This window comes from Ischnura elegans, chromosome 12, assembly GCF_921293095.1.
Source record: "Ischnura elegans chromosome 12, ioIscEleg1.1, whole genome shotgun sequence".
In the NCBI taxonomy this organism is placed as follows: Eukaryota; Metazoa; Arthropoda; class Insecta; order Odonata; family Coenagrionidae; genus Ischnura; species Ischnura elegans.
The window spans coordinates 6,437,594-6,456,075 of record NC_060257.1 but is presented as its reverse complement, the minus strand read 5'-3'; the positions used below and the strand labels follow the sequence as shown (position 1 = coordinate 6,456,075).

The following is an 18,482-nucleotide window of genomic DNA, read 5'->3' as shown; positions in this document are numbered from 1 at the left end:
ATTAATTTTCTCTAATTGACCAAGTGAAATCATTTTAAAAATTCATTTCATAAAATAGACTAGGTGACACAGGCTAAAATAAAAAGATACAGTCCTAAATGGCAAAAACTCACTCTGTTTTTATGAATGAAGAACCATTTTTGAAGATTAAAATATTTAAGCATTCAATAGGGCCACGTGCTCCCTACTTAAAAATAGCCGCAGGTGCTTGTGAGTAACACTCAGGGTCAGCTGATGGGAACTGCATCTCTCATTACCCTAAATTGCACCCTCTCGAGACCCTTCCATCAAGGGCTAACGAAGTTATTTCTTGACAGCAACATTGGCAGATTGCTTAGAGGTTGAAATCAAGAATCCAAGAAAAATTTTTAAAGGACACATTCCAAAATAGCCCTATTTTTCAACCACCATTCATTAATATAGCTTATATATGTAATTTTGGCAATTTTTGGTCCCTCCCTTCGTGAGTTATCGTGAGATTTGGCTCGACCCTATCCCTCTAAGCTCATGTGCGATTGTTTAAAAGGCGTATTTTCAGTGTGTATACCCAGTTAATATATACTTCATTGCATTGGGGTTATTAAAAAAATTGTCTTATTTGAAATAAAATAATTTGAAGCAATGTCAAAATAGAATGTCACAAATGTGGACCCAGTTTTTGGCTGGCTGGTAGCTAAACAACTGAAGAGCTACTGAGCTACTTTGTGGCGCTCGCATAAACTTGATAGATATAATTTTGTAGAATTTAGTCATATTTTAATAGAGAAGCAGGTTTGGCTAAATTCAACCCAGTTTATGCAACATGACAGTTTCTTGTGTAAAAAAAAAATTATGTGATACATGCCAGGACTCCCTCTTCCCCACATGAAATAGGGTGGAAATTGGCTTGACCCCTCACCCCTAAACGCCACGCCTAATTAGTCAATACCCCCTTACGTAGCCTGCACATACAAACACATTACACATTATTGTGAGAATATACAACCAATCATGTAACAGCATATGACAAAATGGTGTAACATAATGATTATTAAAATAACCATCATGAAAATTAAATAACAGGACACTTAGCATTGCAAAATTACTTACTCAGTCCCCTGGTGAAGTCTGGATGTCGTAAACCTCGATTTTTCATTTTTAACAAAAGGTCCGAGGATGTTAGCTTCCGGACGAGGTAAATGCAAGTGGCGTAATTCCGATTAAATTCAGGAGCCCACTGGACAGACACTTGATTTGCCATGGCAGGACATAATTTCACCAATGGCGTTATGTTGACAGGCCTCGAAGGCCTTTTGGGCTCCACCCCTGCCTTATTTGTGGGAATGGGATTCTGAAATTGCATGGAATAAGTAAATCAAGAAGAGAAGTACAATGGAGAGGAATACATGCATGTGAGTCGGCAATCCACACCGAATTGTCTCCTAAAATTAAACCAATACCCTTCAAGGTTTCTTTGATAGTTCACTTTTACTTATGCCACAACTTTCCATACTAAATATATATGCTTCATTTGTATATTATAGTAGTGGTATACGTAAAAGTGAATAATATATATTCTTTCTTCACTATGCCTAAGTAAAAGCATAAGTAAAAGTGAAGTATCCAATAAACCTTATATGTAATGGAATACCACACAGTTAAGAAAGAGTTGGTGAATTTTGTTCAATACCCTTCACTTTAGCGAGGTTCATACTGTAATGGTTCAAGCCCCATTACAATACATTTTACTCGGCGCATTTTCTTCCCTACCTGTTTACCCGCTCGTTCCACGACCTTTCCAAAACCCCACCCCCAAACCATGGCCCGTGGAGGAAGGCGTGGGTTGAGTCAGAGGGGATGAATGTGTTTTCCGTCGATTTTGTATGGTTGTGTGTGAGTGTGTGTGTGTGTGTGGGAGGAGGGGAGCTCGGGTTTTCCCTGAATGAGTGGCGTATTACTCCTCCCTCCCTTCATTGTGCATTACCCCCACCCCTAGTTGAGGTATGATAAAAAGGTGGTGCACGAAAGAGAACGGGAGAATTCCAAAGTGACTGTCGGGCGGAGCCTATGCCCAAAATCAGTGCGACGCACGGCAGGAGGAGACAAGGGGCCCAAGCGTTTCCAGAAAGATTGATCCGGAAGAATCCCCCCCCCCGTCCGAAGGAGCAAAGGACCAGCTGAAGAGGACGCATTATCTCCGTTCCGGATGCAGCTTCCTCCAACAAGGGAGAAAGGAGTGCAGTAAATGGAACGAGAGAGTGTTGGATCCGACCTGGTCGAGACTCGGACTACGACAAAGTAAGATTGCAGCTATTCCCCCCCCCCAAAGCCCCCTTGTGTCTCCTGCCAAGCCAAGTTAAGACAAACATTCACGGAAAGCACCCGTTACATTAGTGAAAGTGAAATCAGTCACCACGTACAATTAACGTTCGCACCCCAAATTTATATTCGACAGGATGGACTATCATTTACCTCCCCAGTCAAGAAATCACTGAATTTGTATCATATTTACGTGTTCACCACCGAACTTTTATTTGTTATCATCATTTTCTATATTGATTTTCATCTAGAAACCAAGTTATATTGTTGTTTTTTTTTTATTGTAATTTATCATCGATGTTTCATAAGTGGCTTTCACCAATTCACATTTCATTAGCGTATAAGAGGGTTCATTTTGTTTGTTTTGTCATATGCAATCTTATTTGTGTGAATTATATTTTGTTTAATTGAAAGTGTTTGAGAGAGTGCTTTTGTCCTGATTCCTCCACGGGTCACCCCATTGAAAATATCCTTCGTCCTTCCTTTCACCCCGTCTGATTTCCTTCCCGTAAATGCGTGTTGGACGAGTGCATCAGCACCCGAACGTCACCCATCAGTTTGAATCGGGGACCCCCCACCCGCAATCATCCTCACAGAAGGGGAATATTTTCTTTATTTATTTGAATTACGAGAAGTGAGTGGCATAGTTTTGTCCCGTAGGTCCCATGCGGGAGGGATCTTCGCGGATTTGTATTTTTTATTTTTTTTTGTGCGACGTCTCCCCCCGGTTCTATTGTGGTATCCGGGCGAGTCGGGGGTGGGATGCCACAATACCAACTTACCTCTTTCAATTTCCATGATTAATAATGAAATATTCCCTGACTTCAAATCAATGGCATAGCAGTCTTTATGAGGTCTGTAGTTAAAAACTTTTCTGTCTGTGTGCGGCATTATAATAGCCCAAATAGCCCATAAAATTGTTTTCTCTGTAATCATCTCCACTAATCTTAGAACTAGATTAATTAACTAGATTAATCTTGAAAGCTTCCCAACCAGCAATACAAAATTGCCCTGGAGTGAATTGAAACTTAAGCCCTGAGTGCCAGACATGCTTACAATAAGAGAACTTAAAAGAGATCACATACCACCAACTACAATAAATTTTATGAAGATACCACACACAGCAAATACTCTATTGTTCAGGCATGGATTAAGACTGAAATGGTGCTTATGAACATTGTACAAGATTTATATGCAATTATATTTAGAAGTATAATGAACAAATGATATGCACATATGATAATAAAACACATATGCCTCCTCAGGAAATATCATCTAAAAGATCATGTGGTCAAACTGTTACTAAAGGTGAACACAAAATGGAAAATAGGGCAAATATTCAAACATAAATTCGTTGAAGAGAACCATAAATTTGACAACATGCAATCAGAAAATTCACTCATTGCTAAGTTGACTTTGTGGAAATTCATATTTAATGAATAATACACCAAAATTGTACGTTCCACACTTTTATAAAAACCTCTATAGTAACCTCTTCAAAAATGATGCTTGATATGTCATAAACAGCAGAGGTCCAGCAAATTTAATATGTAGCGAGGAACAGAGACAAAGTAGCATTCATGCAATCATGAGACTTACAGGTAGTGGACAAAGCTTTCCATTGACTTTTAAATTTATCCCAGGTGGAAATGCATCATCCTGCTCACACGAGGTTTCCAGCAGGCAAAACCTCATCTGGACCTGAAAATGACCATTTGTGTTATTTTTTGGGCAAATTTTATGCCAAATATCAAAATATATTAACCAGAATGTCAATTATTAACAGTAAAATAGCATGACCCTAATGGATATTATTAACAGAGAAACCATACACTTTCATCTCGCAGTAGGGAAGAGAGGAATTCTTAAGGTTAAGCAAAATCAAATATTTAGGCTGTTATGCAACAATAAATAACGTTTTCCCATAAAGGTATATTCCACGAGAGAATGACTTGCGTTGATCTCAAGGGCAACTATTCTCTACCATAATTCAAATGCTAAGTCATTTTCATGCTAAGGAGTGCATGTTGCCAAAGTAGTGAAAACAAAATATGCATTAAATAAGGTACTATATATCATGCATTTTACTAAAATGCTTTCTAATACTGAATGATGAAATCAGCAAAAAAATCCTCAAGTTTCAGAATATCAACATCTCCATTTCGGGATTAGTTGGCTATACTGTCTCTACAAATGAAGTATATTTCAGAGGCCTTGCCTTGTCCCAGCATTTCTTATCGTCAGTGATCATAAAAATGCAGGGGAACTTAAATTAACTTTAATAAATAAATATCTGAAGGAAAAATTTGGGGAGGCACATTTAAAGCAATAATTTTCTGCACTGAATCAATCTTTTGGAATAATAGACAGAAGTTCATATGATAAGTATTTTTTTACTAGAAATAGACTGGAAAATCTAACTTGATCATCTACAGAACCTAGACAACAAGCAAAAACTTTCCAAAGTCGCGAGTTCTCTTAAAAAAGTGACAAAAAATCTAATCATCGCCACCAGATCTTTTTGCCATTAAAGTCATCCTTGAAAAATACTTTAACACTTCTAGAACACTGATTTTTTTACCAACAGATAAAATGGCGTGGGACATATTCACAAAAATTGAGAAATAATTTTCAGCAAATGTTGTGCTGACAATTTCTTTGAATCTATTGAATATTTATAACGCTTGAAGTGCATAATGTCACTGTTTGATTTTGAATTGATGATTTATATTTTTAATAATAAATTTACAATATCCTCGTGCCGCTAGATGGTGTAACTAGTTCAGCAATGGGATTTTCTGAAAGTAGGAATGGCAGGAAAGGTTTTCCACTAAACACCATTATGGTTACACTTTTTTTATATAAAACCATTAAGACTTCAATCGTATGGTAATATTATTGATCCTATTCCGGATCATGAAGAGTCTTACTTTCCGCATGACAGCGTTGATTTAATTAAATAAGTCTTGAAGCTTGCATCACATCCATTGGATTTATAATAACTCCACAAGGTTCCTGAGGCTATGAAATCCACTTTTTCACATAGCATAAATTTTCTTTCATAAAACCAGAATATAAGGCTACAAATCCCACTTTCTGAAAACCTTCTCCTGCCGCTAACAATGGTAGAGTTGGTATAAGGTTTTATGCAATGATAGTGAAAAGAAACTGATAGAATATTCCCAACAAGAACATAGGGTTTAGTAGATAAAAGTAATGGATCATAGAGTAAATCCCTTTTGAGTAAAATGCAATGACAGTGAATGCAAGAGGCAACAAAAGGCAGTCAAATGAACCAGTCGCAAGTGAGCTCACGTTATGCAGTACCAAATTACATATGTATTTATTTGCCAGGCCTAGCAAGCAGAATGCTATGTTGGTTGAGTACAAGGTTTTACAATGAAAAATAATACATTTGATATTAAAGGAAAGTTTTCACTCGTGCATAGTTTCGATAAATGGATATTACCACATGCTTGTTTCAGAACAGTGCTTCCATATTTGCTTCATTTAGTTCAGATGTAAGCTCACGATCTCTCTCTCACAGCATTAAGTATGATAGTCAGACATCACATGTCCAAAAGCCACAATGGCTGCCAGTCAGAGCTTTTTCAAATGAGTTTTAATTTAATCTTTACTTTCTTAGTAAACTGGGATTTCTTAATTTCAGTGACTAGTACTTAATCATCACATTAATAATGGGGCACATGCCGCAGTCAATAGATTTTGATTTCTTTGATGGAGGAAACTACACTATTAATGCTACACAACATGAATTTCTAATGCTAAATGAACAAAAGGTTAAACTTGATCACCTGTATAACATAATCAACTTTACTCCCAGGTAGAAGATCCCTACAACTAGCAACATCCGTCGCCTGCTGGGGTGTTAGATGAAAAACAAATGTGGCCTCTTGATACCTTCCTGGTCCCTGGGGAACTGTAAGTTGAGAAAGTCAAAATACTCACTAATCACCCATAGACATAGTTCAACTGCACTTGAAATACATTCAAGATGCGACTTTTACAGCTTAACATTTTTTTAAATAAGCATTAGGAATGATTTTTTATTCAAGTTAGAAATTAGAGCATTTGGTTCTTAGACCTTATCGAAGAATGCATGATCATACCAGACGTTAGAGAGGATTATGAGCAAACTCACGTAGAGTGGAAGGCCTCAGGAGTTCAGTAATTTGCTCATAGAAAGGCAATTTCTTGAACCTCACATCCGGGTGGATAGGGTATTGCACAGGTGGAGCAGGGGGTGCTTTTGGGGGGTACTGGTGGTACAAGCTTCCAGGGTACACAGATCCTCCACGGCCCTATAATCAAATGTAACAATAACATTTACTGTCCTGTTGGTCAAAAAATTCGTTATTAATAACATTCACAACATTAACCAACCAAACTGAGATCGGTCTGAACTTGCACCTAACCAAAACAATAAAGTGTGCTTGACTGCGAGCATGTTGAGTTTACCAACATTACCTTACCGTATTGATCTTCACATATTAACTCTACCATCCTTCTGCTTGCTTCCCTTCCATGTGTTTACATTTTGCAGCATATCTCTTAATCAATTCTACATCGTTACTTTAGTTCTTACTGCAAAACTTAAGACAATGGCATCATAGTTTATCATCATAGCGAGATACTGCTAATGGCAAATTGACACTGATACCAGGTGCTAGTGAATGGAAGAAGCAAAAGGGAACACCATCAGAGAATGCATGCCATTTTTAGGGATTTTATGAGTCAATTTCCTCACTTCAGAACAAAACTGCATGCCACAAACAATTCCACATAAAAAACTAGGCCTTTATGAAAGGACGTGGTCATCAGATGACAAAGAAGAATCACTGTGAGCAACTGGTCGGCTCCATGCGTTTACACTAAAACTTGCCCCAATGGGCCCAAGCCGAGATTTCAGACTGGTGCAGAAAGTGACCTCACTTGGCAAGCTCTCAAACCATTCCAGTCAGACCATGCTTTCACCAACACAGACGGAGTCAACCAGACTGATATCAGCTCGTTTGGTAAACGTAGTAGTGGTCATGACCAAGGCAACATGCTGTGGTGACAACACTCTCAACCAATCCATATAATACTGATGCAAGTTTATTCGACACAAAAATATAAACATACATTCATTTATGTCATTATTTGCAAGGACATGTCGCTCACCTGCATGCTGCGGTCCACTTGCTGCGCGCCATAGGTGGGGTAAGGGATTCTGGTGAGGTGCTGCTGCGTCTGTTGCGCTTGTTGTTGGTGGTGGTGGTGCACGGGGTTGGAATGATGAGAGAGGGAGTGGTGGCCATGGTGAGCAAGGGAGGGGACCTGTTGAGCGTGCTGCGACGCCACCTGCTGCTGCTGCGCTTGCTGCTGCATAGTCATTTCCCTGCTGAATGACGAAGACGAAAGGCTGTGCAGGCTTACCATGCCATGTCTGCGAACAAATCACATAGCCTCGGTCAGGGCCCTCCCTCCAGCCCTGACTCCAACTATCTATTCCCCCCTTCCCCACTACAAACGGCCCAATGCGAGCGTGACTCATTGGCAAACAGACTTGGGTTAATGGTAAGCAACAACACAAAATTGGCACACATAATGAATGGCAAAAATAAATTAAGATCTAGGGTAGAGCAAATTAAACAGGGCAAGTCCTCAAACAGGGCTCATACCAACCTTACATTCTCAATATCCCTCACTTTTCCTTGATTTCCAGCCTGAATTTTGATAAAGAGGTGTGTTTAGAAAATGACAGGAATTGTGGTTTTTTGAAAAAAATATTTCCTTCTCTGCATTAATGTCATCGCCTTCTAAATATTCCCCATTAGAGATTATGCACTAGTTCCAGCACTTCTTCCAATCTACGAAACACTTCTCAAACTTGACCTTTGGGATAGCCTATTCCTCTGTCAGCGATTTCTTTTAATGTCATCTATGCTTGATAAACAACAGTCCTTTTAGGATCTCTTTATTTTTTTAAATAGGAAAAAGTCAAAATACAGTCATGTCTGGAGAACATGGGCATCATTACAGTAATGCTTTTGTCCAAAATTTCACAAACAAGTAATGAATTACAACCCAAAAATTGCAGAGCTCATAAAAACACGCCTGACGTTAGGGGCTACCACTATGAATACAGTTGAAAATTTCAACTTCAGGGGCATGTATACCAACATGGTAAAAATAAAATTTTAATTCAGACTTCACTAACTCACCAGGCATTTAAAAATTTAGCTTCCAATATTTTCTCTCCATTCCAGATCTGGGCTTTTGACTATTATTTCTACTTTCTCTAGTACTTAACGTATCATGGAATTTACTGTTCTTATGCAAATGATGGTGAGATATTTTCTATACGTACCTGATAGCACGGTAAAGTGTTTATTTAATAATGTAACACCCATGAATTAGCTTTTAAAACAAAACCTATTAGATTAATCAACAGATTAATTACAATGGGTCCATAGTTTTTCATTTTCTATTTTCTTCACTTTTCCCAGATTTCCAAAATAGCAGTCATATTTAAGGATTTAACGAAAAAATTCTGCAAGGTATATTTGAAATAAAGTCAAGCAGAAGTAGTTCTAGCAGAAATTAAATCAAGTAGCTGCTCAGCTACGAGGGCAATAAAACCAGTCTAGCTAATTTATGTAGGCTGGTGCAGGTTTTTGAACAGGTCTCGGCTTTTTCCACAAGCAATATGCGAGCCCAATGAGATTGCCACGAATGAGGACAATTTCAACAGCGAAGATGGACATTCCCTTGCAAACAAGTATTGAAGAAGGCATACACTAAGGGGCGCATCCAGAAACCGTGGTGAACTTGCATAGGAGCGTTCTGCTGCATGCTATATCCAGAAACCTCGTTACTCAAAATCGCTCCAAATTGGTGGGGGCAGCATTGCCACATTTATTTCGGGCTAGATTGATTACATAGACGAATGTAGAGACATCATGTGCCCCTATATGCGGACATCGGGAGCAACTAAGGGCGATAATTGAATAACGAATGTCTCAACGTGACTTAGTAAACAAAATGGAAACGAGATGGAGGTAGAATTTCAGCACAGGAAGGAATTAGATTTTAAAATAAGTCATTGATACGAAAGCTGTATTGGAGTGCAAGAAAACCGATGCTGTGGCTCTTTCCTAAAAGACTATGGCATGGAAGGAGGTGGAAGTCAAATTAAATTGGCACAAGGGCGTGACGAAGATAAGCACATTAGTATGCCATGATTTTTAAAATTTTGGCAGAAAATTTTTTTGTCGCACCCTTCATATGTGAATGGAAATTATTAACAAAATTTCTCTTTTTCAATAGCATTCATGGAAACATGATGTCTTTGAAGAAGCGGTACCTCAAACGGAATTTATTCTCTGTTCTACGGGATTTTTCCGGTCCCTCAAGCTTCTTCTGGGAATCTGGTTCCGTTCATTGTGTAATGAGTGCCCCTAAAATTGGAAAAGTTATGATTGAGCACCTGTTGATACATACTGACAAATCTCCGTGCTCAGAAAACTCGCGACGTGTACCAAGTGTCTCGACTAGTGGCGATCTCCGATGATTGCCGGCTGGCCTCGGCTGTGCCGCTGGGGAAAGCCCCAGGGATGCCCCAGGCCCCGCACGCCGAAAATGCACCAAGCAGGGTGGAGAAGGGTAACTCATCAAGTTTTGCTCAGGACATCCAAGTTACGGCACTATCTTAATTGATGATTTTTTAAATAAAATGTTGTCATCTGTTACAATTATTGTTGACAATGCGAAATAATCAGAAAGGGATTTCTGTAAAAAAATAGTGCCGTTATTAAGTAGTACAGGTCGTCGCTGCCGATGTTTTGCTATAATTACTTATTTCTTGTGTTTGCAATGTGTGTGTAATTTGATTTGTGAAGTACATGTTGTCGCTCCTGATTTTCTTCGTGTGTACTTTTCCTGGACAATTGTATTTTCAATTAGTGTTTATCATACTTGCGAAGAAACAGTATGTGTCACTGCTCTCGATTTTCTTTAAAAGTCCTTTTCCTGTACAAGTGTGTTTATTTTATTTGTTGAATTGAAAATAAAAGTTGACGTTAACAAAGAAAAGTTCGCGCACTCATTTCTTGTGATGGTATTTATTGCTGAATAATCCTTTGCATCACTATAGCAATTCGTCCTTGTGGGTGACAAATATACTCGTACAACTGTCGATCACATAAGTGTAGTTGGATATATTAGACATTACTCTAATACAATAATTATGTATCGAATTGTAACACCCAATGATGTACATGACATTCATTATGACATGAATATCACAAGTTATTGTAAACGGATGGAGAAGCACTATGCCAGCTCCATCGACCTCTTAGACTCATCATTTTATTGACAACATAGGTACGTTTTCACGTAATTGAACATGGTTTTCAATGGCTTGGAATTGCCATTACTTAAATTAGCAGTAACAGAGTATGAACGTAGTTGACTGGAAGACTGCTTTGTTGTTTTGAGTATTTTACGAAAAATTGTGGATTTCACAGGCACAAAGCGGGTGGTTGCAACTTTATTTGAGCACTAATATGGTCACTAACTATTAACATACTAACGGTAACTACTACACATTAATGGTTTTCAAGGCAAGGCTATAATACAAGGCAAAGGTTTACAAGGCAAGCCATACAAAGTTAATAGCTATTAGAATGACAAAGCCGAAGAGGTTTCGGCATAATCGTGTTGGCAGTAGTTATTTTACGTAAAAAAGTAATTCACAAGCATTAAGGCGAGACATTACTATGTCCCTAAATTGTTTTTCTTTATTAAAAATGGTTTTCAAGGCATGACAGGGCACCTTCAGAAGTTAATACCAATTAAGAAGTCGAAGAGGTTTCATTACAGTTATGCTGATAGCGGTTATTGGTAGTTATATTAGGTAAAATATTTACTCATTAGCATCAAAGCTGGTTGTTGAAGCATTCCAACTATACATATTTTTATATAATAAGAAATGGTTAACATGAGCTTATAGCCCTTTAAATGTCAATAATTATTTATTATAAATGCGAGACAATAATCAGATGAAATCCGGCAGCCATATTACTTATAGCAAGCAGCATGGCATGGACCTCACTAGACTTTGCAGTGGGTGAACGTAGTGGAGGTCAGCCGCTATAGCAGCCACGTCACCATCTGATGACGTATCCAGCAGTAGTGAGGTTTCTGGATGTGGCCCTAACAGAATATTGCGTGTCACCTGAACTGACTACCTATATATTACTTTGGCAGAAAAAAAGTATGCATTAGCAATTCAAATGACCTGAAGAAGCCATGGGAAACCCAGGTGAAACTGCTGACCAAAGAAATGGACCAATGTGGAGTCAAGCCCAGAAGACCAGGATACTCATGACTATGGACATGCAAAAGGTGGGGTTATTTTATAGCCAAAAGTGGTGTCATTTTTTTCCAAAAGCGATGTTATTTTTCCCTGAAGTCGGTGTTATTTTAATGTCAAAATAATTGGTGTTGATTGAGAGCCATCCTTCCAGTGGCTCTCAATCACCCATTGCCCTAAATTTAGGATATTATTGACCGGGAATAATTTAAGCAAAATTATACATGGAGTATTGACTGAATTCACCTATTTTACATATTTTATCCTTCGCGTATCCATATATCTAGCTCACATAGAGAGAAATTACTTTTAAATGTCTGTAATTTCAAATGAAATTTTGCTATTGGGATCAAGTTGTCATCTTTCTGGCTAAGTGCCGGCTGCCGTTCCCGGCAAATCGCCGTAAAATTCAGGCCACTTTCCGACAAGATGACACTCTGAATTTCACGGCACTATGCCGTGAACGGCGGCCCGCAGAAATTCATCGCATCGGTGAGCGGCCAATGCAGTGTAAAAATTACGGCTTAAATATATGCCTCGAAAAACAATTTCGTGGGAGAAGCATGTGCAGAAGAAACAAATGGTGAAAATCGCGTCTGAGATGGTGAAAATCACAATTAACATGAAATTCGCATATTCGCGGGAAAACCCCGGAAATCGTATATTCGCGGGAAAACCCAGGAATTCGCATTATCGCATCTGCGAATTTTGCATGTCCCTACTCATGACCTACTAGCCACATGTATGTGGTAATGCTCCCTGAGTTCAGCCACGATTTCTACCTCCTTAGTGAGCCTTGAGTTTTTCCCTGACAATTACCTAATTTCCCCATTTTCCAAGACTCTCACGTGCAATTTTTTACTCCCTGAAATTACCAAGACTTCCCTGAATGGTATGAACCCTGACTATGTCGCCACATTGCGACTCATTTGCTGCCACAGACTTGCGTTATTAGTGAGCAACAAAATAAATTTTGCACACCCAATGAATAGAAAAAAATCAAGATCTTGGATGGAGCTTATTAAACAGTGTGAATCCTGAAAAAAACTAATGCTGATGATTAGACAGTGGCAGAATTTAATTTCACTTTCTAATCAGTTGATTATGGATATGAGCATAACAAACTACATAAAAATACATTCACGCAAGGCCAATGTGCAACATAGCTATCAAGTGGTTATCTATAAGGCATGTGAAACTGAAGTTCACGAGCAGAACTGCAAAAAGAAAATAAAGCAAGAACACCTGAAAGGCAAGAAAAGAGTTTGAAAGTCAATGTCAGGGAAATTAATAGGTAGAGACTCTTGACGACAAACACAACCCTCCATCAGCAACACATCAATTCATTCCACTGGCATCAAACGTCATTCAAATTACCATAAATCTCCAAATAGACTCCTCCCCCAATTTTGCTCAAAGATGAATAGTTTCTGATTAGTGGGATAATTAGCAAAGAACTTTGAAATCCACTGTCTTTTAGTCAGAATTTCAATCTACTTACGGGTATTCTCGTTGTACTTTAATGTCCCCAGTTTCTACGAGTGATATCATGTTTTTTGACACTGGGCATACATCATGACCAAAACAACACATAGTATGGATGGTATAGCTGAAGGCAAACAATGGAAAACAGTTTATTGAAAAAATAGCAATATATTTTAATTCATCACTTAACAAAAAATTACCTTCACAGCTATTGGGCGTGTCTAGAAAAAATACCGCACACTCGGCGTCCTGTATTATTCTTCTGCAGAAATATGTTACGTACACCAGACTGTCACACAAAAGGCATTGAAGTTGAGTTGAGTGGTTTCTAATCTACCCCCGTGTCTTTTCCAAAGTCTTCATGAATGAATTCTAATATTTTTCATTCAGAGATGTCTTGTTTCACAATTAATAGTTTAAGCTAACACAAAACAGGTGAAAAGCGCAAGAATTACTTAAGGCCAAATTCCTATTCAAGTTTACTACCTAATCATATACCATGTACTAACTGAAGTGTACACATTTTCCAGGGGTAATAGCAAACCAGAGCATACCTAAATACGATTGAAACACTCATACACTGATGTGGCCACCTATGGACTTAAACTTAGACGATTCTCTCAGAGCTGGAAAAGGAAAAGTTGGAGGAATCGAATTGGCAGCAGGATGAAGAATGAGAGCTTCAATTTTGATGGAGCACGTTACGTTGCACACATTACAAATGCATTACAAGACACAGGTTTAAAATTAATTTTTAACCAAAAAGAGTAGCTTATATTGATGAATTGTACAGTAAAACTTGCTTGTAACGATCACACATGTGATGAAATCCCACCAACAACGAGAAGAGTTCTCAGTCCCTTGGATTTTCCTGGGATTGCTAATGTTAATTTTAACACATTTGAAAAGCATGGGCAATAAGAATTCCCTGCTGTTGTGATCTATTCTTTGGTCTCTTAGGGAATTATTTTCACTACTTTACCATTTCTTACCTTACCATCAGTTGCTCTCACGAGTGGCCATCACCATATAGTTGTATCATTGTACTTAAAATCCTTCCCTTTACAGCCATTTGATGGAAAGGGTGGGACTATGGTAAAAATACTACAGATCTGTGGCTTAAATGAAGACGATTGAAGGAATATTAGCCTGTAATCCTGTTATTCATAGGGTGAAATCCTTTTCATGGATATAACGAAATCCCATTTATAACAAATTAGAAAAATGGTCCCCCGACATTCATTATGAGTGAGTTTTAGTGTATGTACTTAAGAACAAATGAAACTATAGTACATTTGGCCCATGCCCACCATGCTTCTTTAGTATGGCCAGTATAGCTCCATGGCATACTACATGTTGTTTAGTCATGAAATTTACCCAGCCAAAAAACATGACACCACATCCAGAAACTAAGGACATTTAAGGACAATGAGTATACCTCGAAGTAGATTGGAATTCAGCCTAAGACACAATGCATTCCCAAGTTCCACACTAATTTCATCACGTTCTGTGCTAATATTTTTAATCTTCACCACTGTTGGTTCTAGAATCACACGTCAAGTGATATAATATTTTCTAAAAATTGATCTTAACTCAGCTGGAAAAGTACTAGAAGGGGTCCACGCAAGAGCAAGAGATGCTTACATATCCCAAACGTCAACGAAAGAGTGTAAAACCTAAGAGACACAAAAGGAGGATAAACTACAAACCCTAATGAACAAATTAAAGTTTGTCAACAAGTATGGAAACAAGGGTTAGGCAGTAGTCAAAGGGTGAGAAATTGATCCTAATCAAAAATCAATAAAAATTAGTTCACATGAAACAAGATCAGAATGAGAATCCAAACACTACAAAGAAGAAGTTGATGCAACAGCATAATGCACAGGTTGCTTCGATTAAAGTGAAATATAAACAACAAATTTAGATGAAAGAGGGAAAAAGCAACTCAAAGCAACACACCACTCCGCCCAATCCGAGATTAATCAAGGTGCTCCCTTTTACGCAGTAATTAAAAAATTCTCTGAGATTTTCTGTTTCCCTGGAGTATAGTTCAGTTTTCCACTGCGGCAAAATCCAATCCAAAAAGTAATAATTTTCAGAGGACATAACTGACCACAGAAATAGTAGCAAGTCATTATAAAGCTGTGAGCAACCTCTTGAGGTAATAGAAACTTATCTACACACACTAGTATCCCCAACTACTTGAAGTTCAGTAAAAATACCTACATATTGTATTAAACTTCAGCAATACATGTTTTAACACATTAGCAAAAAAAGCACATGCATTAGCACATTATCTCACTCTTTAGAAATAAATCTATGGTGGACATTCTTTGCTACCTCCTCAAACAGATGTCTTTCCAAAATATTCTCAACATCACAAAGAATTCAACTCTACATAATACCCTAAATATAAACTGCAAGTACCGAGAACTGACATCCAGTACACGAACAGATCTGCTAAGTAGTTTCCAAATATAGGCTGCAAGTATGTGAACAAGCAAATAATGCCAAGTAAGTAACTATCCCAAGAGAAAATTCTCTCAAAAAATGATTATTGGAAGATTTTCTGCACGAGAAAAAAAAAGTTTTTTCCAGGACTCTGGCCAAATTCCCGCAGTTTTTCCAGGAGACAGAAATTCCCTGAATATTCCAGATTAGAGGACACCCTATTAATAAATAAATCATAATATGTATCACACATCTAGACACTCAGATTACACAGCATGCGAATGCATTCTAACTCAGCGTAAATAAGAGATGCATTCCTGGTTGAGGCTTTTGCAGTTTGTAATCGAATAATACCCTAACCAGTAGTTTTTCCCGTACTTCCAAATGAAAATGACCACATTCAGATATATGTTGGATATTCAAATGAAATGCTCATTGAATCATTCATTACTTTAAGTAGTAACAACACTATGGAAATGTACTGCTTTCATGAAAGTGAGTCGTTTACTCATGTGGCACATACGGTCACCGATTGACCTTCCAAACCTGCCTGGTTTTGGCTACCTGTGACCTCGTCTGAATTTGAGTCCAAATTCTAAAGTGTGGAATAACCTCCCAGGTCTTGCCAACTGATCAAGTTGTCATGGTGTTTGGTATCATAGCAAAATGGCTTATTGCTCGTCTATTCTTCCAAGGGGATTCCCACAGAAGAAGCAATCAGCATAGATTGTGAACATCAAGGCAAAATCATTAAATGGCAGGACCCATAACAATTTCATTATAGCCAAGAGATGAATTACTATGGAACTGACTAGTAATCACAAAACTTGTTTTCATAGCAAAGCCAAGTATTGCAGAACCTTAGATATTATGAGAATTATTATTTTTAATCATATGACAGCTATGCAAGGAATGGCTTGAATTTAATTTCTAAGAAAACACATATTGATGACTTGCACTTGGCACAAAAAAGGAAGAAAAAAAAACATCCAAAAATCAACGATCAAATACCAATATGTAAATGAGCTCCTACATTCAAGAAGGTGATATGAAATGATTCAATATAAAAAAAGTCAAAAATATACTCTTTAAGGTGTACAAGAGTAGATTAGTGATCACATTTTTGAAAAAATATCTAAAATATAAAAAATGGATAATATTTTCCTGTCATGCTCAACATTCAAATGACAAATGGCAAATTTCAAAATTCCTCTTTTTCAAAAGTTTGAAAATAATTTCCTCCTAAGTTTTTTCAATGCAATAGTTTAAAAATGTTGCTGCCCATATTGGCAAATAAATTAAGATATTATGCTTCTATAATTATTCAGATGTAGCAGATCCCTCAAAATTTATGAAAAAAGGAAATATTTACATTTTTTTAAAATTACTAAAACAAGTTAATAACCATAAACTGAAGGCTATAACCTGAAGATTTAAAAAAATACTGATTGCGTGTTACGACTATAGCTTTAGACCGTCACTTTACTATGATACACAGCATTGTTACCACAGTATTACTTTGTCTAGCCCATCAACAGGCTGTGCAGCATTAGGGCAACGCCACCTCAACTCAACAAGCATTTGTCCCTTAGAGTATCATATTTGGATGAATATTTTTGTTTGGGTAAATATTATCTCAAATGAAACATTTCCTGTGATAGCAGCATTCATACAAACTTCCCATTATCAATTTCCCTCACTTCCACTCCAAATTTTCAAATGTACCCCACTTTACATCCTTAATATCAATGGCAAAATAATTACATATATATGTACACAGAATAAGGAAAAATACAGCAAGGCATACATCATCATACTGCATTCATGCATTCTCGCATGCTTTCTAGCTTTACACTGCTTCGCACAATGCAATATGCAATGCCCTCTCACATGTACGTCAGATAGAGCCATGTAAAACAACTTAAGCCTGGTACTTGGCCTCCAAGTAGTTTTTGGCGAATGGCGGGGCTTTCTTTTGTACTATATCGAGTACACTGATTGAGCAAGAGAGGAAAAGAATTCTGTGAAATGAAGTCACTAAGCGGGGTCTAACCCTTTGCTGCCCAGCCAGGACAACAGCAAATTACCCACTTCACCTCTCGCACACAACAATGCTCCATCATTCTACCACAATTTTTGTCCTTTTGCTGCGCCTCTATAGAGTTTTTCCCACACCAAAACCAAATTTCCACTCTCAAAATTTTATATTTGATTGTGTCAAAAAAGAAGCCTCGGAAGAAATATCTATTGAATAATAAAATGGATTAAATGAAGTAACTTCAACTTTAAAGCTGAAAGATTCAAAGTCATCATATCGAATAAACGTATCACCTTCACACCAAAAAGACTAGGATCAATAATAGACATGAAACTAATATTTTTTACGCAGGAATCACATATGACAATGAATAAATTATTAATTGTTTAAATAATATCTCATTTTTGCCTCGAAAGAATAAACTTCAAATTTACCCAAGTCACCCTGCTGGTAGTCTGAGCCAAATCTCAAGTTCAGCACTTATATTAAGCTTGTCAAGCATATTGTTAAAATGCACATTTTCTTTTTGCAACATGGTCCCAAGGCATAAGGTCTGAGACGAATATCAGGGTGTCCAGTCAATCAAATCAGAAAAATTCATGCATAATTCACGGTTTTCCAGGGAAATTTTACGAAATTCCAGGTTAATCTTACGTGATTACTGTGATAGATGAGAATTTTAAATCACCCTAAATTACTTCAATACTTTTAAATAATATTATATTTAAGTATTTACAAGGATAGGTTAGTTACCACAGGAAATATTTAAAATTTAAATTTATTCTATGAAAGCCATGATGCTGCTTCGACCTCATAAGTAGATGTTGACCT

The 18,482-nt window shown here is 37.5% G+C and overlaps 1 protein-coding gene across 3 annotated transcripts in view; it reads right to left on the bottom strand.

The window, feature by feature from the left end:
* The window catches only part of LOC124168782 (E3 SUMO-protein ligase PIAS3), a 59,867-nt gene that overhangs the window by 25,698 nt on the left and 15,687 nt on the right, over positions 1 to 18,482 (bottom strand). For 2 of the 3 annotated variants that reach the window (XM_046547083.1, XM_046547084.1), the window contains exons 3-7: positions 7,483 to 7,747; positions 6,461 to 6,620; positions 6,114 to 6,238; positions 3,898 to 3,999; positions 1,090 to 1,330 (exon numbers count right to left, since the gene is read on the bottom strand). In XM_046547083.1, the coding sequence (XP_046403039.1) occupies positions 1,090 to 1,330; positions 3,898 to 3,999; positions 6,114 to 6,238; positions 6,461 to 6,620; positions 7,483 to 7,747 (893 nt within the window). The remainder of the gene's footprint in view (positions 1 to 1,089; positions 1,331 to 3,897; positions 4,000 to 6,113; positions 6,239 to 6,460; positions 6,621 to 7,482; positions 7,748 to 18,482) is intronic. The other variant, XM_046547086.1, reaches the window with a different exon arrangement.